The sequence below is a fragment of the Arvicanthis niloticus genome, chromosome 1 (assembly GCF_011762505.2).
Source record: "Arvicanthis niloticus isolate mArvNil1 chromosome 1, mArvNil1.pat.X, whole genome shotgun sequence".
NCBI classification, from domain to species: domain Eukaryota; kingdom Metazoa; phylum Chordata; class Mammalia; order Rodentia; family Muridae; genus Arvicanthis; species Arvicanthis niloticus.
This window is the reverse complement of record NC_047658.1, coordinates 129,390,535-129,415,799: the sequence shown is the minus strand read 5'-3', so window position 1 is coordinate 129,415,799 and position 25,265 is coordinate 129,390,535. Positions and strand designations below refer to the sequence as shown.

Genomic DNA, 25,265 nt, shown 5'->3' with positions numbered 1-25,265 from the left:
TTCCTATTTAGAACAGCATGAGAAGAAATTTGATTAGGAAAACCAAAAAAGAACACAAAAAGCGTACAAATAGGAAGGAAATCAAATTATTCCTATGTGCAGATGATGTTGTATTTAAAAAAGCCCAAGACTCTACAAAAAGGTCAGAAATGATAAACAAATTCAATAAAGCAGGATACAAAATTAATAGTTTTCCTAAACATCAGTACTAAAAATCAGCTAAAACCCAGCTGGGTGGAGGTGGCCCGTGTTTTCAGCTCTAGCACTAGGGAGGCCAAGGCAAGTGGATCCCTGGGTTCACTGCCAGCCTGGTCTACAGAGCGAGTTCCAGGACAGCCAGGACGACTCAGAGAAACCCTGTCTCGAAAAAACAATTAAAAAAAGAAATCTGCTAAAATACTGAAAGCAGTCAACAACTACAACAAAAGAAAATGATATAAAACTTAACCAAAGGAGCCCTGTGTAATGATAATTACAAACACTGATGGGATTTATTACACACAAAATGTAAAATGCAAAATGCAAATACCTTCCATGGTCACTGACTGAAGACTCAGTATTTTTTAAAAAGTCTATATTTCTTAAAGTGATCTCTATTTGGATGCAACCCCCATCAAAAGACCAGTATTCTTCTTCTTCAGAGGACTAAGAACCAGAAATAACAGTGCTGAAGTTCATACAGGAGCTCAAAAGCCTCCAAACAGCAATCTGGGGCAAAATGGCCAAAGCAAGGTGTGTCACAATACTGTAAGCCATACTAAAGAGTCATAACCACCACACCTGACATATATTAGCCTAAAACCAGCCCCCCGCCATCAAAGACAGAAATAAACACACACACCCCACAGGCAGCTCATTCTCACCAAAAGCACCACAAACATGCCCAGGAAAGGGCAGCCTCTGCAATAAACAGTACCAGGAAGCTGGATGGCAAGAGGCTCCTCTCTTCTGTCTAATGCAAACAACTCAAGGTGGATCAAGGGCCTAAATCAAAGAGCTGGCACTCTCAAACTACTAGGGAAAATAGAAATGAAATAGTTGAGAAACTGGTAAGCACAATAGCTATTTGGATAGGACCCTAAACACAGGAAACAATAGTAAGAAGCAGATGTGTGACCACACTGAATACATTTTAAAAATATCGTAAACTTTAAAACAAAGTTTTAAAACTTTTAAACAAAGAAAACACTATTTTTTAAAAGTCCACATTTCTTAAAGTGATCTCTTCACTGTTTTCTTTGTCTTTTTCTGTTTTTCAGAAATTTTTTTTTAGACCACACTGGCCTCAAACTCAGAGATCCACCTGTCTCTGCCTTCTAAGTGTCGAGATTAAAGGCATGCGCCACCATCACCTGACTCTGCTTTTCAATCTGGACCTTTTAATGGGTTTATTAAAGATGTATTCCAAGCCTGGCTTGTTAAGGCTGCCAAGGAACAAGCTCTGACTGTAAGTCTGGCCACAGTGAGACAGGCGCTGAGACAGTGGTGGGCTGGACTACACTTTAATGGGCACTACTTAGCTATGCATACTGCTTGCCCTCTAATTAAACTTAAACCTAGTGTCAGGACTCCAAATATGGACCTGGAGAGAGGGCTCACTGGATCTCTTTGCTTTTCTCCTCAATATGGACCTCCACTTTTGACTAACTTTTTACTACTGTTTAATTGGCTTCTTGAAACTGTCAGGGCCCAGGTTCTGACCAATTAAATAATTAGTATAGTAACAAACAGATTAGTGAACAAGTGAAAAGTGTCACACACCCACAACAGAGCATTACTTTAACCGTAAGGAATGAAACCCTGCCATATGCAGTAAGACGAATGAAATTAAAGAACATTATGTTAAGTAAATACGCCAGATACAGAATGATAGGCATGACGTTTCTTTTCTATATAGAAGCTAAAACAGTTGACCTAAAAGTAGAACAGTAAACACGATCATGGTGGCGCACACCTTTGATCCCAGCACTTGGGAGGCAGAGGCAGGTGCATCTCTGTGAATTCAAGGTCAGCCTGTTTTACATAGCATGTTCCAGGGTAGCCAGGGCTACATAGTGAGACTCTAGTCTCAAAAAAAATCAAACCAGCCAACTAACCAACAAACCAACCAAAACAAATGTAGGACTCTTATTGTTAGAGATCAGGAAGGTTGTGGAAAACAGAAGGCTACATACAGCCATTCACATATAAGGAAATATCAAAGTAACCTTCTTAAATGTACAATTAGAATGTTCAAACAAATTTTTAAAAATATAGAAAACTTCAGAAATATGTCTGACTTCAGAAAGGTATCTGACTTTTGCTCTCAGTGTCGGGGTAAGGAGTTCAGAAGAAGGCAAACAAGCACAGCCGGGTGATACATTTGTTGTTTTACTGTTAATTTGACATATCTGAACCAAAGCATTCACAATACTTGATATACTTTGAAGAATCATATACTATAGTCTTAGACATAACCACAGAACAAGCAGAACAATTAAAACTACATAAGGCCTTAAAAACATATCCACAGTGTGTATTATTTCAATTCTCATTCAGTACAAATTAGACTACATACCATTAGTTTAATTTTTATTTTTCTTTCATTTATTCAGGCAAGATTCATTCAAGGAAAGGCAACTTAGTTTTTGTGTGTGAGCTTTATTTTTTTACTATACTGGTTAATATAAAACATATGGCATGTTTTCTTATCCCCTGCATTCAGGAGGGAACCCATGACATTCTCAGATGGTAATCCAAAAAGAACAGGCCCTATTCTTAAAAACAGCCAGGATGAAAAGGGACCAAACAGCCAGTCTCTCTGTGGTCTTGAAGATAAACTAATGGAGTTTCAAGTATTCATATAAGGAAGACTACTACAATTCTAATAATTAGTCAAATTTAAAACAACATTGCATACAAAATCATTCTTGAAGTCCTAAATGTCCTTTAAATAACTGAATGAAAATGTTAAGTAGTTGTCTCACAGTACCAAACATAAACCAGAACTAGTTAAAATCCAGCGCCACAGGACTTCTCATTTACACAATGAATAGCTGGTAAGTTAACAGATGGCATAAAAATTAAGACTTCATTTTTTTGGGGGAGGGAGAGGGGGGATAAATGTACTATAATTGGAGAATACAGAAAAGTCAATGTATTATTTTTACAATAAAATAACCATTTAAGCCTCTATCCCTGTACAACAGAGTATACATCAACTCAATGTGGGTGTTTTCTACAGTTTTGTTTTTTACAGTTTATTCTGAGTACTTGAATTGCTTTAGATATACAGCTTTTTGAAAGAATATTACATTAGTATACCAGGATATTTAGTACATTGAGATGTTTAAAAATATTTATAAATTTGCTTTTGATATGCAAAAGCATTTGACAATACTTTTACAGCATTTGATTTTATAGAATTAAAATTTCATACAGTACTCATCTTGATGTTTAAAAAAAAAATTCACAGAAAAAATATAAATTACACAGCCTGACTGCATGATACTGCTATTTCCAGTTTCAAGTTATGGTAATTAAAACCTTCATTAAGTCTGTTAACAAATCATTACCTGTACAGTTATGAAGGCAACTTACATGATTTGTAAACAAAACCTTCAGGTTTTATGTTATTTACCAAGGAGTGCAGTTCAGCAAGAAAAGAAAACCCAGTATGCAAATTTACAGAGTAGTTTACAAATTGACCAGTTCCTGTGACACAAACTGTTTTAACCTCTCAAGGTATTGTCCATAAAGCTCCACGTCATTGTGTCCTGCCCCTTCAACCCAGAGAGGTTCCACAGGTCTTTGGCAACGCTCAAACAATGCGAGGCCATGTGAAAAGTCAATGACTTCATCTTCAGTCCCATGAATTATTAATACTGGAGAGGTTATCTTAGAGATTTTGTCAATACTAGAGAGAATAAGAGAAAGAAAAAAAAAAGGTCAATAAACTATATAACAGAAAAGTCAAACATTAGAACTGTACAAATCAGCTTTAGGGATGGAAGTCACTAAAGTTTCAGTAAGATCCAGAAGCCATCCATCCTTTCTATGATCTCTACGGTACTGCAGGAAGTCACCTGTGCACAGTTGTCTGTTTCAGTCACCACTGCTTCCCTTACACTGAAGCTCCGTTCCTCATTCCTTGATGCTGAGTTTTCCCTAGGCTTCAAGAAACATAACCCAAGGACCATGCCTGTCTGTGCTAACTCCATTCCCTGCTGCACTTATTTTATCAGTTACTAAAACTCAACCAAAATGCTTTGGGGTTTATTCTGGTTTAAGATCATAAAATAAAAACAGAGAAAACAAAACAAAACAAAGCAAAACAAAAACACTTTGAAGCTACAAATCAGATAAGTGTATAAAATAACTATTAATAAGATAAGTAAAAACACAATGTAAATCAAATAGAAGACAAAGTGAAGAGGCATCCAAGCTACAATGGAATACCCCAGAAGGCCAAGACACTGGCATGGAAAGGTGGGGGACTGCATGATGGAATCCTTTAAAGTCTGTTTAAAACACAGTAAGGTCCCTTTTCCCCAGACTTCTTGGAAAAGCCAAGTAACTTCCTTCCACTCTGGAAGGTCTGTAGATGAAGGACTCCAGTTTCGGGAAGGCACTATAGTCACACAACACACAAAGGCTGACTCTGGAGCTATTTGAGTTCTGAAAATGCTCCTGTGGCAGGCTTCATCATCCAAGGGCGGTTTCACAGAGTGGTATTTGCATAGTGTATCAAAATAGTGGTTCTTTACTAATAAGAATACTCAGATATTGAATGATCAGATATTGAAGCGAACACCTCAAATGTAAGATAGAGACCAAAACAAACTGAGTTTTAGAAAGGTAACTTGGACAAAGAAACTACGCAAGGAAAGTTACAAACATGTTTTCTGCATTTTCCCCTCAGACAGAGAAAACACTTAAATTACAAATAAGATGGAATCTTATAAAGGAATAAGTTACTTAGTGAAATTGATGAGCAATCTCTATACTCTCAAGGCTCTATTTCCTAATAAATAATGCAACAATGTTTACTTAGAGGAATTCAAGATTAAAATACTGTACTTTCTTTTTCAACTAGCTTATCCTGAGAAATATACAGGTATGTCAAACATGAAATAAGTTCAGAGAATATGTTGGCAAAGCAACATCTCAACAACTCTCTGTAATTCAGTTAAACAGACTAGGTTCAGTGGCCAGGGTGCTCCAGAGAACTACCTGTTTCGCTGACCCCTCATCAGCCAAGTATTTACATGTGAGCACCATTATGCCTACTTAAAAAAAAGTTCTAGAGATTGAACTCAGATATTCATGTTCACAGCTAAGTTACCTCTCTAGTCTAATACAAAATAAATATTGTTTTTGAAATAACTTTTGCTTTTCTGCTAAGAACTAAGTGATAACTTGGCTTCTGGTCTGCCATTCACAGAAATATCCTTTGTATTTCTGCCAACAGAGGAAAGACCAAATGAAACTGCCAGCTTTTCCCTTCTTGCTTTTTCTTTGTCCTTGAGAAAAATAGGCCACTAATTTTTTTTCCAATTAGGAAGACAGCAGGTGGCAAACACTCTTCACCCTACTTCTTTTAAATCCAATACTATGTATAGCAACACTACTTATTCTAGCCATTCAAGAGTTACATATTTATTACATACAACTGGCAGGTACCATTACTCACCTTCCCCCACTTCTTTCATGCTGTGCCTCTCACTAAACTTCATACTGTTTTACACCTACAGCAAGTCTGGGGCCTTTCTCAAGTTGCTTTTTGTAGAATCCCACATCCAACTTGCTGCTTTGACTTGTTAATTTACATTCACACACTTGTTCTTTTGTCTAAGGACTAGTGCACTACTTAGGATATATGCCCTCATTTCATGCTCAAATATTTCAGTCTTTTTATCAGTTGTGTGCTGACAGTCACTCACAGTTCCGATGCCATCAATTACATGAGGTAGAAGCTCAGTGACAAATGTCATTATACGGCTCTTGGAGCTGAATGATTTTGAATATTGAACTTACTTTGGGAATGCATCAAAACAGTAGGTCTTCTTGGTATCAGGGAAAGCAACTCGCATTCCTGAGGTCAAAGGAGAATGAAGAATAACAGCAGCACTCTCATACCGAGCAGCGAGATCCACAGATGGTACCGTCCCTATGCTCTGGCCATATATAATCACATTTTCAGGACGAATGCCGTATCTAAAAAATTCAGAAGTTCAAAAAATAGTTGGAAGTAAATAGTCCATTGTTCTAAAGATCTGCTACAAAACATCTCAGAAGATGTCAATTTATGTTTAAAAATTAAAATTTCTTAGCCATCATAATTTCTAATGTTACAATAAGCTTCAATTATTTTTCATGCTCAATTCTAATCTTTTAGAAAAGTAATTGCTAAAGTCTTAAAACTTCAATTTTATGGAACTAGCCAGTGGTGGCACATGCCTTTGATCCTAGCACTTGGAAGGCAGAGGCAAGCATATCTCTGAGTTGGAGGCCAGCCTGGTGTACAGAGTGAGTTCCAGGACAACCAGGGTTACACAGAGAAACTGTCTTGAAACATCAATAACTAAAATATCCTTTAGTTTTTTTTTTTTTTTATTATTTTTTTTATTTTTATTTCTTATATTGATTTATCCTTTAGTTTTATGAAAAAAATTTAAGTCATTCATTATGTTTTAGTGATTTTAAGTTTGAAATATAAATAGCACTAAATATTTGCACATTTCAATGGACATATATTTGGTGCTATTTAGCGTGAGATATTATTTTCTATCCAATAGAGCAGATGTTCTTGATTTCTCTGTACATAAAGAGAAGATTGTGTGATTTTCTAAACTGGATATACTGATGAGATGCTGCATAAAGTTACAGTATGGAAAGAATATAGGTACTTATACTTTTAGCCAAGATCCAATTACAATATTGTAATTGTAATTTCCCTATGGTTATTCATAGAGATGCATCAAAACTTATAAAACCAATCAGATGACCTAGCATTCCAAATGGCATTGTTTAATTAGGAATAGAATTCATACTACAAACCTTTAAAGAATATAACTTTAACCCCATTAATACCACTACAGATTAAAGTATGTGAATCCATAAAAATTTACTGGATACCTAAGATGTTCCAGGAAGTATTACTTGTTTACAGTGTAACTTTTCCAATTGTAAACTACTTCAGATGTAGGTGAGATGCCATAGGAACTAATGAATGTAGGGGTTAAGATTAGAGACCTTTCTTAGAAGGCAGAGTGGTTGTTTCTGGCAGCTAAGAGTGATTTGGATGGTGGTTTTTAATCTCTTGAGGGGTTGTAGGGGTTGGGGTGTGTGTGGGAAACTTGACCATCCATCAGAGGAGCAAGGGAAACTCTTCCTGTGCCCTTTTTTAGGTACTCAAGTCCATTTTTAGTATCCAGGCAATGGCATACTTCCCCACAGCTTCTTCAGTATGTCCTCCATAAGCATACAGGAAGGGTTCTACCTGTTCCTAAGTGACTCAACATGCTCCTCAAGTCAGAAAAGCTCCCAGGAACCAAGAAGCTGGGTGGGTGACCATCTGCATATCAGCACATCTCATAAAACCATACTATTGCTGTCAGCTGCCTAACAGCACTGCATTGTAGCAGTTGTAGGCCTGGGGCTAAAACCAGCAATAATGACTTAAGAGTAGCAAGAATCAAAAGGTTCTAATTAAGCAATAACAGTTTGAGAATAATGAGTTTAAAAGAGCTATAGAGACCATCTAATCTAGTTAAGCTGCTTAATGACAAGATATTAAAAATCACAGTAAGTTGATAGTAAACCTCTCCTTAAAACTGACTTCCAATCCAGTAGTCTCTCCATGAAAGCACATAGACAGAGACTGAGGATTATGGGAAAAACTGCATAGACCAAACTCATTTCTGTCCCTGCTGATCCATCAGAAGGTCAGAAATGACTATTTTATTAGAGTACTCAATTTTCTTTAAAATATCATTTAAATAATAAGTTTATATTGTATTTACTTTCTCTTGGTTATTTAAATTATATTAAATTAAATTAGATATTATATTCTTATAAGAACAGAATAAAAAGCATTTTAACACATTCACTGAACTACTACTATTAAGAGATATGCTAAGAACATGTTAAACTTGCAGAATGATAAAGGAAATCCAAGGAATGCATATTCTAATCTGAGGATTAATTTCTAAAACTGGACAGGATCTCAGATGCCATTCGCCACAACCTCTTCATTAAATAGCTGAGGAAACAAGACTCAGAAGTCAGTTTCCCAAGACTGCTTACATTACCACTGTATTTACAGTTCAACATTACAGAAAACATAAAACTTCTTTTAATGTATTTAAGTCTGCGGAATTTTTTAAAGAGTTTATTTAGCTCCTGTTTTTCATTAATATTGCCCATTGTATATATTAAAAGATTCAGCCAGGCATAGTACTGCATGCTTTTAATCCCTGCACTGGGAAGGGAGAGACAGCAGGAACCCAATGAGTCCAAGGCCAACTTGGCCTTTGTTGTGAACTCAAGAATAGCCATGGGCTATTTTTTGTCTCAAGAAAAATCAAAGTTTAATCATGACTGGAAACCATCAGGTTTTTTGTAAAACTGGTAACTAGTAAGATTTTAAAAGAGGAAAATGATGCTTTTTGTCCTCTTATAGACAGAGAATAATGCATCTTCATGTTTTATTTCAAAAGATACTTTTGATGCTACTTAGAGTTCTACTTTAGTATCTTAAAAACCACTTCTTTTCAATGAATTTATACTACAAATGTGGATACATGAATTTTATCATTATGTGTCTGTGTATGTTTGTAGGCAGGTTGTAATTATATAGCCCAAGCTGGTCTTGACTTTCCAATATTACCATATAGCCTCCTGTATGGGTATTGCAGGCGTGAGTTACAAACACCCAACTTGTACCTTAATAACTAAATTATTGTAGTATTATTAATATTTACCTTCTTTATCTTGAGACAAGGTTTCTTTGTATAGCTCTGACTATACTGGAACTTGCTCTTTAGACTAGGACAGTCTTGAACTTGGAGATCTGCCTGCGTTTACCTCCAAAATGCTAGGATCAAAGGTGTGTCCCACCACGCCAAGCTTATTTTCTGACCCTCTTTTTGAGGCTGTCTTGTTATGTGGTTCATGCCAGCTTCAGCTTCAATTCACTATGTAGTCCAGGCTGGCCTTATGTGCATCAACTAAATTCAGCTGCTCTATTTTAAAATATTATAATATCATTTGAATAGTAGATTCGAATAAGTGATGATTATTCTGTTACTTGCCCAGATGTAAATGACATCAACATTCTTAAAGATGATTTTTATATATATGAGAAAACTTTTATATAAAAAATCGGGAACACAATTCCCTGTCCTCCCCTATACAGTAATTTATTGTTTTGAAGACAGGTTTCTCTGTGTAATGTTGTCCTGAAACTCACGCTATAGATTAGGCTGGCCTTGAACTCATAGAGATCCAGCTGCCTCTGCCTCCCAAAGGCATGTACCACCATGCCTGGCCTAAAAAGTAATTTTATCACTCTGTTAATAATTTATTACATATATACATTTACTTTTTCTTACTTTTCAAATTAATGTTTTCATATTATTGCAACTAATTTCAGAATTCCCTCTACACAGAATTTTGCTATGAGGACATAACTTTATTGGAAAGGAAACATTTTAAAAGACATTTTATGGGCTGTGGTAGCACATGCCTTTAATCCTAGCACTCATCACCAATTCATAAAATTGAGGTTCTCCCTGACATCATCAGCATTAACACTGAATTAAGAAAAGTGGGTTCTTTATAGCCTATAGCTTCAGTTTAAATACTGTGAAAAAGGTAGGTTATCAATATGTAACGAGAAACCATTTATATTAAGATATCTACCATTTATTGTATACTAATTTGAATTATGAAAAACAATACTCTGGAATCTATAAAACTTGTACCCAGAAAGGTTAATGGATTTCTAGTTCCCAAATACAATCTGTTCTAGTTAAAGAATGACATTGAGATATATCTTGATTAATTTTATAATAATATTACTTCAAAGAAAATTGAGGTGATCCTTCCAAGCTTTAGTAGACTAAATGTAAAGTAAGATGCCAACGTGTCTTGCTTAATAGTCAAACAAAGGTTTCTTATATTATAAATGACAGAGCAAACAAATAGTAAAAGCACAGAATAATAATTTGTGTATTATATCCTAATAACAAAGTTTGAGATGAAATATATAAATGTTACTAGACTTAAATAAAAAAAATACGAAAAACACGTTCACTTAGGCATTTACATACACATAAAATGTGAGCTATTTTTAAAGAATGCTTTGGCTACTATATAAAATCTCTTAATTTAATACTTCAAAGACAAATAATATATGCAAATATCTTCATATTGTATTTCAAAGCATCTGTGTTAGAAATGCTTTCTGTTTTGCTGTTCTACAGTGTAACTTATGCACTGTAAGTGCAAAGATGATTACCTTGTCCGAAGAGCCAGCCAGGCAGCTTCAACATCTGCATACAGGTTCTTCTCTGTTGGCTTTCCAGAACTAGCACCATATCCAGAGTAGTCATATGAGAATATATTACAATTAATCCGGGACCCCAGACCTATGTAAAAGCTGCTCATCTGACCAAGATCAACAGCATTTCCATGTGAGAAGAGTAAGGTATATTTAGCATTTGGTGAACAACGCACAAACATACAAGCAATTCTGTTGCCTTTAGTGGTTCTTGTCATGAAACACTCAATAGCATCTTTTTCTCTGGATGAGTACTGCCAGTCTGCTCGTTCTGACAGGTGTAAGGTCCAGCGGCTTCCACTTTCATCACACATCAGTGTGTAAGTTGGATCAGGTGGCAAGAATGCTAGTTTTGAAGCAATTTTTCCTGGGCAAGGCGGACAGCAGAAGAGGCAACATAGCTCACTAAATGAAAGATTATTCATCTTCTGAAAAAGAAAAGGAGACATCAAATATTTTGATAACTTAGTGTGGACTTTGCACTCTCAATTCAATAACAAAAACATGTGTAAATATTATTGATAGTCAATGTCTATTAACTATAATTTTAAGAACCCTCCGAAATAGGTTTAATGATATTGCTCTGGAAACACTTTAAATCTTGCAGTGAGGCAAACATTTCTGGAAACAGACTCAAATACTGTATATTCCCAAAAGCAGTGATCATCCTATTTAATGAAACCATTTAAGGTTATCCACAATCAAGGTAGAAGGTGTGTTTAGGTTTATTGGTAATTTTTGTGTAACTTGATGGAAACTCAGAATCCTAAGGAACAGTAAATAAACAAGAGCATTTGAAGACAACTATTGGTCAGCAATGTATGTGCTATGTGTGTATATGTATTCATATCTATCTCCTGATACTCAAAAACCTTACACTTCAGTTCAAGAAAAGAAATTTGCACAAGCGAACCAGGGTAAGACACTAATTACTGCCACATTCACACAGAAACAAAGTTTTGAACCCTTGAAGCAGTTCAACCAAATGATAATAATCCTTTCACATTATAAACCTATTATTTCCGTTTATAGTTCATGGCTCACATAAAATTCAAGAGAATTCAAGTCACAATGACAAACAAGGCTAACAGTGTAGTGGTATGAAAACAAGCAATGGGGAAATCTGGAACAACGATGATGTGGGGACAACTGGAGCAAGAGCTATGACAAGAGAGAAGACTTATACACTGGGACATCCGGCTTCCGAAGGACACTGACAATCCTAAGCCATGGAAGGAAATGAAGGAAAGCACTCTTCCTCCTAAGTCAGAGAGTCACTAAAATGGTTTGTACACCTAAAGCAGCTATGGTCATTTTCAATATTTTTTAGTCCTCAACTCAAGGGAAGAGTAAGCACAGAGAGAATAGAAAAAAACCTGAATGTGGATACTACTAAAATAGAGAACAAACGATTTTCAGAACGGGCTTTCTTCACCACCAAGTGCATTCAGCATCAACTGAGCACCTAACTCACTTTTGTCACTAACAGGATTTTTTTTTTTTTAATAAAAACCTTTTCTACAGATCTTAACCCATTAATTTTCAGAAACCCTTTGATAGAGACTGTAATCCAACCCACCTTGTAATTAATTGAGGCACACAACAGTTATAGAACCTGCCTGTAGGTTACACATGGTAAATGCTGGAAGTGAGAATGATTCGGGAGCCTTTGTTATAACCAACACTGGTCAGGAGGAGATAAGCAAATACATAAATGTCATCACTTGGGTTCCATGTGTTAAAGACTGGCTGCCCAAAGTGATGTGAGTATAAAGTAACGATGTAATCTCAAAGGAGACTATGGAATCCCTTCTCTCCCTTTTGCTGTTGCAATGAGGTGAGCACATTTGTACTACCTTGCTACAAGGTATTTTTACAGCAATAGGGGCAACTGATCCTTCAAAATTGAGAGCCAAAATAAAAACTCGTTTAAAGTGAATTATTTCAGATACTTTTAATAGTGGTTAAAGGTAGACTAAAACAGGAGAACAGAATGTAAAATAGGTTAGTTTTTAAAAAGACAATACATTGAATAACCTTGAGAAATACATCAGTTTTTCTGGGTAATGTGATGGTAAATATTGGCTGTCAATTTGACAGGATTTAGAATCACCATTGAAATGAAACTACATGTTTATCAGAGAGGGTTTCCTAGATTAGGCCAGGTTACTCGGAGGCAGGAAACCTGCCCTAAATGTGAAGAGCACCATTTTATGCGCTGGGATCTCAGTCTGAGTAAGAAAGTCAAAGAAACTGGGAGCTCAGAAGCAGAAAAAAAAAATTTTTTTAAATGATGGAGAATTGAGATGAATCCTGGGAAATCTCGTCTTCGGGAAAAGATACGGCTATAACAATCATGGACTCACAGCAGCTGTAAAGACTTGTACACAGTCTATACAAGATTCAGTCAGCAAAAATCTCCAGCTCCAACCTCTGCCCACAGTGAGGAGCTATCGGCTGTGAATAGTTGCTGAGCAAGGAGAATTTAATCTTTATTCAGGATATAGTCATTGACAGTTTCCCATGACTCAATGGATGGTGCCAGGCCTATCCACAGAGCAGCACTGGCAAGACTTAGTGGGTTATCAAGAAAGAAAAAAAGAAGAAAGGCAGGCAGGCAGGCAGGCAGGCAGGCAGGCAGGCAGGCAGGCAGGCAGGCAGGCAGAAGATGGCATGTAGGAGGAGAAAAGTGAGATAGATAAAATCATATTTCATTATGTGAAATACATGAAATTCTCAAGAATAAGAAATTTATAACAAAAAAAAATTTGGTTCTTTCAAAAGAGTAACAAGACTGACAAACTCTTAGCCAAAGGACTAAGAGAGAACCCAAATTAATAAAAGTAGAGATGTAAGAGGGAGCCATTACAACAAATACCAAAGAAATTCAGAAAGACAATAGATTGTACCTTGACAACTAAACTTCCACTAAATCAGAAATATTAAAAGAAATACATTCCTAGAAAAATATGACCTTCCAAAGTTAAACCTAGATGGAATAGATCTATAATAAGCAGTAGGGTTTAAATAGCAATTAAAACCTTTAAAAAAAAAAAAAAAGAAAAAAAGAAAAGAGTTTAGGCCAAGATGGATTCATTGGTGAACTTTATCAGACCTTCAAATAATTAACTAATGCCCAATGCTTCTGAAGCCATTCTATAAAAAATATTTAGAAATTGGATTTAAAAACATAAAGAATAGACCACTGACCATAAACAAGTTTGAGAAATTTTATTCTGGAGATGCAGCAATGATTCAATAGATACAAATCAATAAATTTTATATGAATAGATGGACTCAAGAATTGAAATTCCATTGCTATATCAATAGATACGGAAAAGGCTTTTGACAAAATCTAATCTGTTCATGTTAGAAGTCCTGAAGAAACTCACAAGAAACACATCTCATCACAAAATCATATAAGCTATCTATATGATACACCTACAACCCATATTATATTACATGGAGGAAAACAAAGCATTTCTACTAAAATGAAAAACAAGATAAGTGTCTTCACGAGACAAGAGAAACAAATAAAAGGAATATAAATAGGAAAGGAAGAAGTCAAAGTGTATTTGCAGATGACATGACTCTTTCTATACATGAGACCTTAAAGACTATCAGTAAACTCTTAAGAGCTAATACAACACTTTCAGCAAAGTGGCAGAATACAAAATCAACACATTAAAAACAAAAACAAAAAACCCAAACCCAACAGCCTTTCAACATACTAATGACAAATAAATAAATAAATAAATAAATCTGAGAAGCAATTCCACTGTCTAAAACCAATCAATCAACCAGGAACAGCCCCCATCCCAATAAAAATTTCACCAAACCCTTGGAGTAGACCATGGATATGAAACACCTCTATAATGAAAACTTAAAAATACTTAAAAAAGAAATTGTGAAAGACACCAGGAGAAAGACCTCCCAGGCTCATGGATTAAAATAATCAATACTGTGACAATGGCTACTTTACCAAAAGCAAATTATAGGTTGAGTGTAATCCCAATCAAAATTCCAGCAATGTTATTCATAGAAACAAAACAACAACAAATCTTAAAACTCATATGGCAGCATAAGATATTGTAGATAACCACAGCAATCCCGAGCAAGAACAGTGCTTAGTTAACACCACACTTGTTAGAGTACTAAAAGCCATACAGTACTGGCAGAAGATATACATGTGAAACAGTGGAACAGAACAAGAGGACTTAGGTATAAGATCAGTTAACTACAGCCACACAATTTTTTTTAGAAAGATGCCAAAAACATACAACAAAGAAAAGATAGCATCTCCATCAATGGTGCCAGAAAAACTGGATCAACATGTAGAAAAAAAATCTACAAATCCTTGTTACTCTGCACAAAATCAAAATAGATCAAGGGCCTCAACATAAGATTTCAAACTCTAAGCCTGCTAGACAAAAAAATAGAAAGTATACTTCAAGATACAGGGATGCTAAGGATTTTCTGAATAGATTGGCTGCTAAGAAAATAAGGCCAACACCAATAAATGGGATCAAATAGAATTAAAGAGTTTTTGTAACACAAAGGAAACTGAATCAAGTGAAGAAACATCCTACAGAATGGGAGAATATCCTTGCCACTTTTATTTCCAATGGAGGATTAGTATCTTGACCAAAGAATCCAAGAAATTAAATGTCATGAAAACCAACAATTAACTAAATAGAGGTGATATAAAAATGAAATTTTGGACAAAAGAAAGGAATAGAAATGTCTATATACATTAAAAAAAATTAAACATCATTAGCTACCAGGGAAATTAAAATTAAAATTATTTTGAGATTACAACTCACCTAATCAGAATGGCTATCATCAAGAAAACAAATCACAGCACATGCTGGTGAGGATGTGTGACACTGTAATGTCAGAGAGTGAAGTCAGAGAACTGGCTATCTCACAAAACAAAGCTGCTTAAGAGACAGAAAGTACTGAATATTAATTTCACAATGTTTGATATGTATAGAATTTTTTCCTCTGGCACTTCACATTTACTTTCAACTATAAGGACAAATGTAGATATGTAAGCCTTGAATAATGTATATAAGAGAAATGTGCTAATCTTGCAAAGTTGGCATGAGAACTAAGAAGCAATGTCTAACACAAATCTGAAATTTAAACTAACTTGTTGCAGTAAGGGGTCCTATCAGCCAAACGATTGGCTCTCTGAAAGCTTGGAAGACTTGGAAAACTGTACATGTTTAGTAGAGTATGGAAGTGAGTGCTGGTGGCACATAAACCAACTTGGAAGCCCAGCCCTTGAGACTTTTCTCAGGGCTCCACTTTTTTTTTTTTTTTTTTTTTTTTTGCCCTCTTGCTCTAGTTTAACACTCCTGGTTTCTGCTAACTGTTTTCTTTCTCTTCTGCTATATATATTCCACCTTCTACCTCAGGATACTTCAGTTTGGGGGCTTGAAATTTTAAATCAACCTTAGATTCAGGCTTAAAGCATATAAGCCATCTACCTTGCCTTGACTTTATACCTAGGTAAGAGAGTAAGTAGCAGAAGTAACCAGACCCAGACAAACTGGCTATCTATAGTGTACACTGGTTACATGAAATATTAGTCGGCAGGCTAAAAATCTCTGGATCCACCTGTGTGCTTTCTAACTGAAAATGATATCTCTTTTTTCACACTTTATCTTATAAAAAGAACTTCTTTTATAATACTATAAGCCCCAGGCAGGGTAGATTCCCCAGCCCTGGAAGTTACAGAACTAGTGCTGATGCAGGAGGTACACTCAGAGTGAGAGTGAAACACCACTGTCCAAAAACTGCTATTAACAAGATTAAGCAGATAAGCACGTCCCTGTAACATAGGAAGTCTAGCCTGGAGGTGTGGGAGAGGCTGGAGGAGCAGCAGCATGTATTTATGCTCCTCCCTTTACTATCTTTTGGTGAAAGCAGGGCTCTCTGGGCAGACAGCAGTTCCATGATTACATACTACCGACTCCAAGTTTTAGCGTTTATCTACCCACAACTTCGACCGTATACTTAGGGTTTTACAGGCTGCCATCAGGGAGGTATTCTTAGATCTAGACTCCAAGAAGCTGTAACTCCTTACAGACTAGATCAGTACTCATGCCTAAGACCTACCTCCATCACACGAGTAACTCTATTGGACTTCTCTCAGGACCGAGTTATCTGCTGTAGAGAAGCTCTACTCCACGGAACTTTCTTTCTTTTTCTTTTTTCCTTTTCTGGCTAATAGTCATGTCATGCTCGAGTTTTATGATGCTCTACCATTTCTCATCCAGCTTTTACATTTTTTTCTGAACTCTTTTTTAATGTTTCCTTGCCACGGAAGAAGTTATATGGATGTTCTATTTAAGGCTGAGCATTCAACAGTCACTTCTTTTCATCATTTCAACCAGTATGAGTTTGTACACTTATTGCTGCTCGTTGCAAAAACAAACATCTCATGCTGGACATAGTGATGCACTCCTTTAATACCAGCATTTGGGAGGCAGGAGAACTATACTCCCCAGAAAACCAAAGTCTTACTAGACTAAATACACAGATGGACTCTTAAGATATGAGTGCAACCAAGCAGCCAAGAGATTTAAAGCATATAATGGACCTCAGGTTTATGGGCCAGAGAAATGATAAGACAGTGTAAGATATGCCAGCAAGCAAACACTTATGAGACTTAGAGTAAATAAGAAATACCTAGGAGAAAACAGCCTAGAATAGGGACCTTCCCGAGGTTTCAAGTGCCCTAGGTAATTAGATCAGATAGCAGTTTTAAGGTAAGTCAGGAATTGTCAGAGATATTAGAGACTAATTAGAGGCTCCACTGTTTATACTGTCTCCAAAGCTCAGGACAGGTAGAGAGAATATACAGAACCCTAAAACTAAATTGCCCTCGGGAACTGGCACTGGCTATAGAGTGTCCCTTGTCCTTGTTCCACACCCAGAATGTCCCTTTTGTGTGAGAAATGATTTTTCAGGCTACTAAGAGACTGTTCCTGGCACTGGTGACCATCCGACCTCCTTGAAGTTCACCAACACCACCTGTGCCTGATGCCAACCAGAGAACATCCAGACGCCTGAGCAACCCCCTGCTGTTTAGCTCAAGGTCTTCTGCTATTCTACAAGGCCAAAGAACAGCAGGCCTTGACTCCTGAGACATCCCACCCTAGAGGCACAGGGGTATAATGCTGCCTTAGAGGGTGGGGCTTAGGGTGTGTACACCCAAGGTTAAATGACAGCTTGTGATTCCAAGATTGAAATTGAAATGTGAATCTAGAGTTATATAGATTTGTTCCTTTTGCAATATGTGATTTTATGTGTATGTAGACAACTATGTGCCACAAAATGTGTAAAAGTCAGAGGACAACTTTGAAAGTGTGTTTGAAAGAAATAAAAATTTTTTGAGGCCCCTAGCTAATAAAATAGAGCCTGAGGACCCCTACTAACAGATACTTAGTGCCTAAAGTTGATAAATGGTGAGCTTGTAGTTCAAGATTAACCCTTTATATATCTACTTCTGTCTTAGATGAGGCCAAAGATTTTTTTTTCTTTTTTTTTTATTAGATATTTTATTTACACTTCAGATGCCATCCCCTTTCCCCATTCCCCCCCACCCCCCTTAGAAAACCCCTTTCACATGCCCCCTTTTTCTTTTTGCATTTATACATTTTTTTAAATAATGTTAATCATAGCGTTATAAGTTTGGAATTGTTCAATCAGAGGTGTAACCCACTGACCGACCTAGATATAACAACTATCTTTGACTGGTGGAGATACATGAATATCTGCCTCCCTGTCTCCCCCCTCTTTCTCTCTTTCATCACCTAGCTTCTCCTCTCCTTCTTCTACTCCTCTTCTTACTCCTTTTCTTGCTCTCAGTACTCCTCCTACCTTAGCTCTTCCTACACATCACCCTTCCTGTTAAAATGAAACTTTTCTCTCAAAATACAATTAGAGCATAATTATGCCAATTTGTACCAGTGAGGTACAAGATAGTCCTAATACCCAGTCCATCATTTTGTTGACTAACCAGCACGAGGCCAAAGATTATTATATACTTGTCCAGCTATATCCATGGGTTTACTACCACCCTACAGGTACTCTTGAATGTGAGTTTGAGATGCACCCTAGACACTTCAGCAGAGAGCCTATTTCCTTGACTCTAGCTGTTATATTGGAACTAGGAGTGGCTGCAGGCGTAGAGACAGGTGCCGCTACATTGATATAGACACCTCATTATTTTCATCAGCTGAGAGCTGCCATTGATGTAGATTTGAGAGCCCTAGAACAGTCAGTAACAAAGTTGAAAGAGTCATTGACTTCCCTCTCAGAAGTTGTTCTAAAAAATAAAGACTAGACTTGCTGTTTCTTAAAGAAGGTCTGTGTGCTACTCTAAGAGAAGAATGTTAAGGTTAGACCAGAGACAGAAAGATAGAGAGGTGCAGCAAAGTTGATTCGAGAGTTGGTTTAATAAGCCCCCTTGGTTGACAACCCTATTATCCTCCCTTGCTGGACCTCTTGTGATTTTACTCTTGCTTTTAACCATAGGCCCTTGCATTTTAAATAGATTAGTAACTTTTGTTAGAGAAAGGATAAGTGCTGTTCAGCTTTTTGTGTTGCGCCATCAATACCGAGCTTTAGGTCAAGAAACTGATAATTATGATGACACTGGAGTTTAAACTTTTCTAAAGATCCACATCAGAAAAAGTGGGGTGAGAATAGACTTACTAATAATTGAGTTTTTATGATTAAAAACATAACCTAACCAGAAAAAGTGGGGATGTAGAGTGAAAAATTATAAAGACCATTTTATGAAATATATATAGGCTTTTTCTTTACCCTAAAAAAAAAAAAAAAAGAAAGAAAAGAAAAGAAAAAGAGCAATAGCTTGCCTCCTGGAGACACCTATGATCTCCCTGGTCATGGGCTTTACAGTACCATATATAAATTCCTTCTTGTGGAGCAGACCTCAGGTAAAATTAGAAAGGGACTCACTCGTTACTATTGCATTAGTGGGCACATTTTACCTTGCCAGAATTGGCTCTAGATTTAAATATGATATTATTCAAGATTTAAGTGGAACAATAACATATAGACTCATGTAATGTTAAATGTAAATAACTTCGTACACCACAATTTTAAGACTTAAATATAAAATTGTGAAAATAAAATCTAAGGCACATACCAACCCACAGCATGAAGTTATGCCCAATATACATTAGTAAGAAAATAGAGTATTAAAAATAAATGCCTGTCAGGTCATTTGTATTACAAAATGTGTGTGTAATACCATTCAGTTAATTATCTTAATTATTTCTCCAAATTATGAATAATAGAACTTTCTACCTTATATAGTGAAGACAGTCACAATTTGTTGACATTTAAAAATTGTTTCCCTTTAAAGGAGGCAAGCAGTGAGAACAGAGCAAATATATTCATTTTTCTTTTAGAAATGACTATTAGGAAACTTGTGAAGAGTATTTCAGCCAGAGCTAACAGGCCAACAAACTGCTCTAAACTGTTGGTCAAATATGGCAACATGGGAAGGGTGGGCTGATTTGAACAAGATTTCCCTCTTAGACTGAGGTATTTAAATTAAATGTTCAGGTCTCAGTTGATGGCACTCTTTGGGGAGGTTTAAAGATTTAAATGCTCAGGTCTCAGTTAATGGCACTCTTTGGGGAGGTTTAGGTGTGGCCTTGCCAGAAGAAGTGTGCCACTGTGGATAGGCTTTCAGAGCTTAAAGACTTGAGCCACTTTGAGTCTGCTCTCTCAACTTTGCGCTTGTGATATGATCCCTCAGCTTCCCGCTGCTATGCCTTCAGTCCACCATCATAAGCTCTAACCCACTGTAACCTGTCACCTCGAATAATCCTTCTGTTAAGTTGCATTAGTCATGTAGTCATGTGTTTAATCATAGCAATAAAAAAGTAGCTAACACAGAAGTTGGTACCAGGGACTAGGTCACCACTGTGACAAACTGTGGAACTTTGGACTAGAAAAGTGGTTAAATGCTTTAAGAAGAGCCTAGTGTATTGCCATAGTAAGACAGTGGTATAAGAACTACATAGACTGTGGAAGCCTGGTTTCAAGGCAACAACACTGACAACTGGGCTAGGGACATTCTGTAGTATTTTGGCAAATACGTGATTGTTCTCTGTCCATGTCCTAAGAACTTGCCTGGGATAATGGACTAGTATCTTGGGGATTTCTGGACAATATAATATTGACTAACCGAATATTTATTGGTAAAACCACTCTTATGAGGGTATATAATGAAAAAGAACAAATGAAGCAAAAGAAATACAAACTGTACAGTTTGAAGAGGAAACAAAGACTACTAAGACTAGCAACTTTAATAATGTTTATAGCTAAGGCATGTGCTGGAAAGAAGCTATAATTGTTAAGGAGAGTACAGCTATTAAGGAAAGATCTGATCTGCACTGGAATAAAGGTATGGGTGCCCACCCAGCTAAGGCTGGACTTTTAAAAGAAAAAAGCCAGGGGATTTTCTGTTCCTGGAAAGCAACTGGGGGGTGGGGAAGCATCTTTCCCAAGCTGGCAGGCGAACTTAGCAGTGTGATCCATGTGGTAGTGGCTTTAGAGTCATGGAGAAAGCAAGAGTGGAGGGGATTCTTCCTCCATTGAGGCCAGGTGATGTCTGGCACTGCATGAAGCTGTGCAAGTAAAGCCTGGGTTGCATCGGACATCCCAGAATGTTTCGGATAACAAAGCTATAAGATGCGTATTGGAAATGTACTTGTCTAAGAGACAACCATATGTTGCAGGGAGCAAAGCTGGAGGAATAGAGCCACATGAGCCCCTTTAAATCAAAATCCCAGACACTGAATGTGGACCACCTGGATTGATGTTTGACTTGCTGAGTTTCCATCTTGGTTTTGTTCAGCTGTTTCCTCACTATTTCCCTATCCCTCCTTTTCAGTATGGCAACACATGTTTTGTTTCACTGTATATTGGACTATGTAATTTGCTTTTTTATTTTATAGGGCTTACAATTAAGTGCTTATCTTGAGTCTCAGAAAAGAGTCTGAACTCAGTGTTAAGACTGTGAAAAAGATTGTGGGGACCAGGGTGTTAACTATCCTTCATAGATTGGGCATTTGAATACTTGGTCTCCAGCTGGTGGCACTTTCTAAGGAGGCTTAGGAAGTGTGGCCATGTTGGAAGAAGTGTGTCAATGTAGGTGGACATTGAAGGCTTAAGACACACCAATCAAGTTCGTTCTCTTTGCTTTGTACTTGGCAGTTCAAGAACTGAGCCTCTAGCTCCCTCCTCCTGCTGCCATGCCTTTGTTCTACTGACAAGGACCCCTGGAACCGGAAGCCTAAATAAACTTTTATAACTTGTCTTGGTTGTGGTGTTTTATCACCATATGAATAGAAAGTAAGGAACACAGAGGGAATGGAAATTTATAAAATTAGTTAAGGCAATTAATTTATTTATGATGAACCTGATGGTATTGTGAATCTTTAGTGTGGATACTCACCATTGTATATCTCTGAAACAGAGAAAAACAAAGCAAGCATTTACTAGGGGTGGCTGTGGTGGTTTGAATATGCTTGGCTGAGGGATTGGCACTATTAGGAGGTGTGGAGGAAGTGTGTCACTGTGGGCTTTGAGACCATCCCCCTAGCTCCTTCTCCAGTCATTCCTACCTGGACACTGCCATGCTCCCACCTTGATGAAAATGGACTGAACCTCTGAACCTATAAGCCAGCCCCAATCAGATGTTGTCCTTCTAAGAGTTGCCGTGGTCATGGTGTCTGTTCACAGCAGTAAAGCTCTAACTCTTCATCTTTACAAAGCCGTATCTCTTGCTGAGCTCTACCTCTAGACCATTACACAGGTTTTGAGGGACACAGTCCATTCTAACATCTTTACTAGACTGGGTCTCTTCCTTACCTTGCTTCCACAAAAAAGAATCTGATTTCATATTCCATTAAAATACTAAGCATATTTTAAAAACCTATTAATTATGATATCTCCAGACAGGAAAACAATACTCTTTTTGGAACACTAATGAATACAGGCCTAAATAGTATAACAGAGGAAGGTGATTTTTCATGACCTAAATATCTTGAAATTCTAAAATTGAAAGCAAATGGGAAAGTAATTTCTACCATTCTTATTAAATGGCAATGTATTTACTGGTATTTTCTTTTCTACTCTTCTGTAATAGTTCCTGGTTTTGATAAAAAAGACTGATAAAAGGAAAAACTCAAAATGAGCATAACAAATGAAAACCTTTTGGAAAGTAAGCGTGACTTTTTTTTTTTCTACTCAAGAGTCCTTTGAATCTAGGCAGTTTAAAAATGATCAACTCCCTGCTTTAAAAACACCTTGGTATTTCTTGCCCTTCATCATAGGCAGAAGTGGGAGACCTGGCTCCGTCCCTTGCTGGCAGCTGCACTTGGTGAGCAAACCTGAGCAGTGCTGGAGGGCTGACCAATTCAGCTACCACATAGGCTCAGATCCAGGGCTTTGAGTTGGCCCACCCCAACATCTACCCCATCTATGAACAGCTGGAGCATATGAAGGAGCTGATCCTGCAGAACCAAAGCTGTAGGGTCTCCATGACACTGGGCAACAACAGAATATCTGAGAGGAGTCATGATAAGGATATAATATTGATGGTATAGCAGAAGCCAGAGGCCTCAAACCAGATCAATGAACATTTGCAAGTAGTTTGGACAAAAGAATATAATGTGTGACACAGCCTGGTACACTGCAGCTTCCATGGCGAGATTTTTCCTCTCTTGCTTTTTTTTCTTTTGAATTTTTGTTTGTTGGGGGTTGGGGAGGATGCAAAGAAGGAGGGAGGCTGCAAAAGCAGAGAGCAGATAGGAAGGGACTGGGAGATGAGTGGGTGCATGACATGAAATTCACAACGAATCAATACAAAGTTTTTTAAAAAAATGACATAAAGCTGAGGAAAGAGGAAGTGGATCTGGGGAAGTTGGAGGATATAGTAGGGGGTGGACATGATCAAAATACATTGCAAATTCTCAAAGAAGTAATACAAATATATTTAAAAAAAAAAACAAAAACAAAAACAGCCAAACTGCTTATCACTTTCTTGTGGGATGGTCATCTTGTGACCATTGAGAAGGAATACAGTAAGGATGATCAAGAGAGATAAAAGAATTCTGGGCTTTTACTTATGTGAATAAAATGTTCCTGTTTAGTAAACAAAACAAAAATAACAACAAAACACCTTGATAGCTTCCCTCCACAGTTGTAATAAAACTGAACTTCTATACAGTTTCTCAAATGTCTGGTATGATTTGGGCTTAGCTCACCTCTCTTATCTTCACACTTTCAGTTCACTACTATAGTTTGCAGAGTTCACACATACTTTTATAGGTGAACATTTAGATGCCTGCCACACATTTACCTGTGGGCTTCATCAATGTCTGCTATATTTACACTTTGTTATTTTTATTATTTGTTTGTGTATGGGTATGTGTACATAAGTGCAGGTGCTGAAAGAGGCCAGAGGCATCAAAACCCTCTGAACCTGGAGTTATTGGCCGATGTGAACCACCTCACATTGGTGTTCAGACCTAAACTCTGGTTCTCTGGCAAGACATTATACACTCTTAATAGCTATGCCAACTCTCCAGCCCAATGCCTATTGTCTTTACTAGATTGTTTATTCCATGAAATGAGTGGCTACATCACAAAGACTACACAGAGTGTACATTGAGATGATGCGAAGTAATTCTGTAGGGAGGAGGTTCTTTTGATGTTCTGAATCAGGAAGCACTACTATGTACACATTTTCTGGAAACTGGTACTATTGTGTGTGGTTTTTAATCTACATTGTATTCTGTGTATTATAGAAACCTATGTTTTGAATGCTTAAAATCTGAAAGGCAACTAAGTAAGCAAACCACTGAAGTGAAAATTACTTTAGGATAATGTATTAAATTGATAAAGACATGCATTACCTGAGTAAGTCCACTACAGCATAAACGTCAGTTCTATACCAATTCTTCAGTTATAGTCTAACAATTACATATATTTTATCCATCAAACTATATTATATTTTCCTTCATAAGGCTGCAAAGTCCTTTAAAAGTTTCAATTGAGGAGTTGGGGAGATGGCTCAATAGTTAACAGCTTGTACTGCTCTTGCAGAAGACCTGAGGTGAGCTCCCAGCACTCAGGTCAGGTGGCTCCCAACTGCTTTTACTCTAGTTTCAGGGGATTCAATGTCTCTGACTTCCATGGGCACCTGAACACACACGCATGCATGTACTCAAACAGATACTAGCACATAATTAAAATACAATAAAACATAACAAGGAAGTGTCATGGGGGTGAAGGCCTGGAGAGGTGGCTCAATAGTCCAAGAGCACATAATGTGCCTACAAGAGGACCTGAGTTCTGTTCCCAGGATCCACATTGGGTGTTCACAACTGCCTGTCAATTCAGCTCCAGGGAGATTTGGCATGTCTTGCCTTCATGGGCTCCTGACACTCACATGCTTATACCTCCTCCAAATTTACACAGAACTTATAAAAATAATCAAAAATAAATCTTTAAACTAACAATATGCTATTTAGGAAACAAGAAGCTGGCTCAGTGGGTAAAGATTTTCCTGTTCAAGCTTGATGACCAGAGTTCAATGCTAGAACTCATGTAAAGGTGGAAGGAGAGAGTCAACTTCACAAAGTTGGCATCTGATCTCAAGAAGCAT

The 25,265-nt window shown here is 37.1% G+C and overlaps 1 protein-coding gene across 1 annotated transcript in view; it reads right to left on the bottom strand.

The window, feature by feature from the left end:
- Positions 1 to 2,357: 2,357 nt before the first annotated feature.
- The window catches only part of Abhd17b (abhydrolase domain containing 17B, depalmitoylase), a 34,567-nt gene continuing 11,659 nt past the window's right edge, over positions 2,358 to 25,265 (bottom strand). The window contains exons 2-4 of the mRNA XM_034514587.2: positions 10,502 to 10,971; positions 6,016 to 6,195; positions 2,358 to 3,895 (exon numbers count right to left, since the gene is read on the bottom strand). Of these exons, the coding sequence (XP_034370478.1) occupies positions 3,676 to 3,895; positions 6,016 to 6,195; positions 10,502 to 10,968 (867 nt within the window). The 5' untranslated portion in view covers positions 10,969 to 10,971 and the 3' untranslated portion in view covers positions 2,358 to 3,675. The remainder of the gene's footprint in view (positions 3,896 to 6,015; positions 6,196 to 10,501; positions 10,972 to 25,265) is intronic.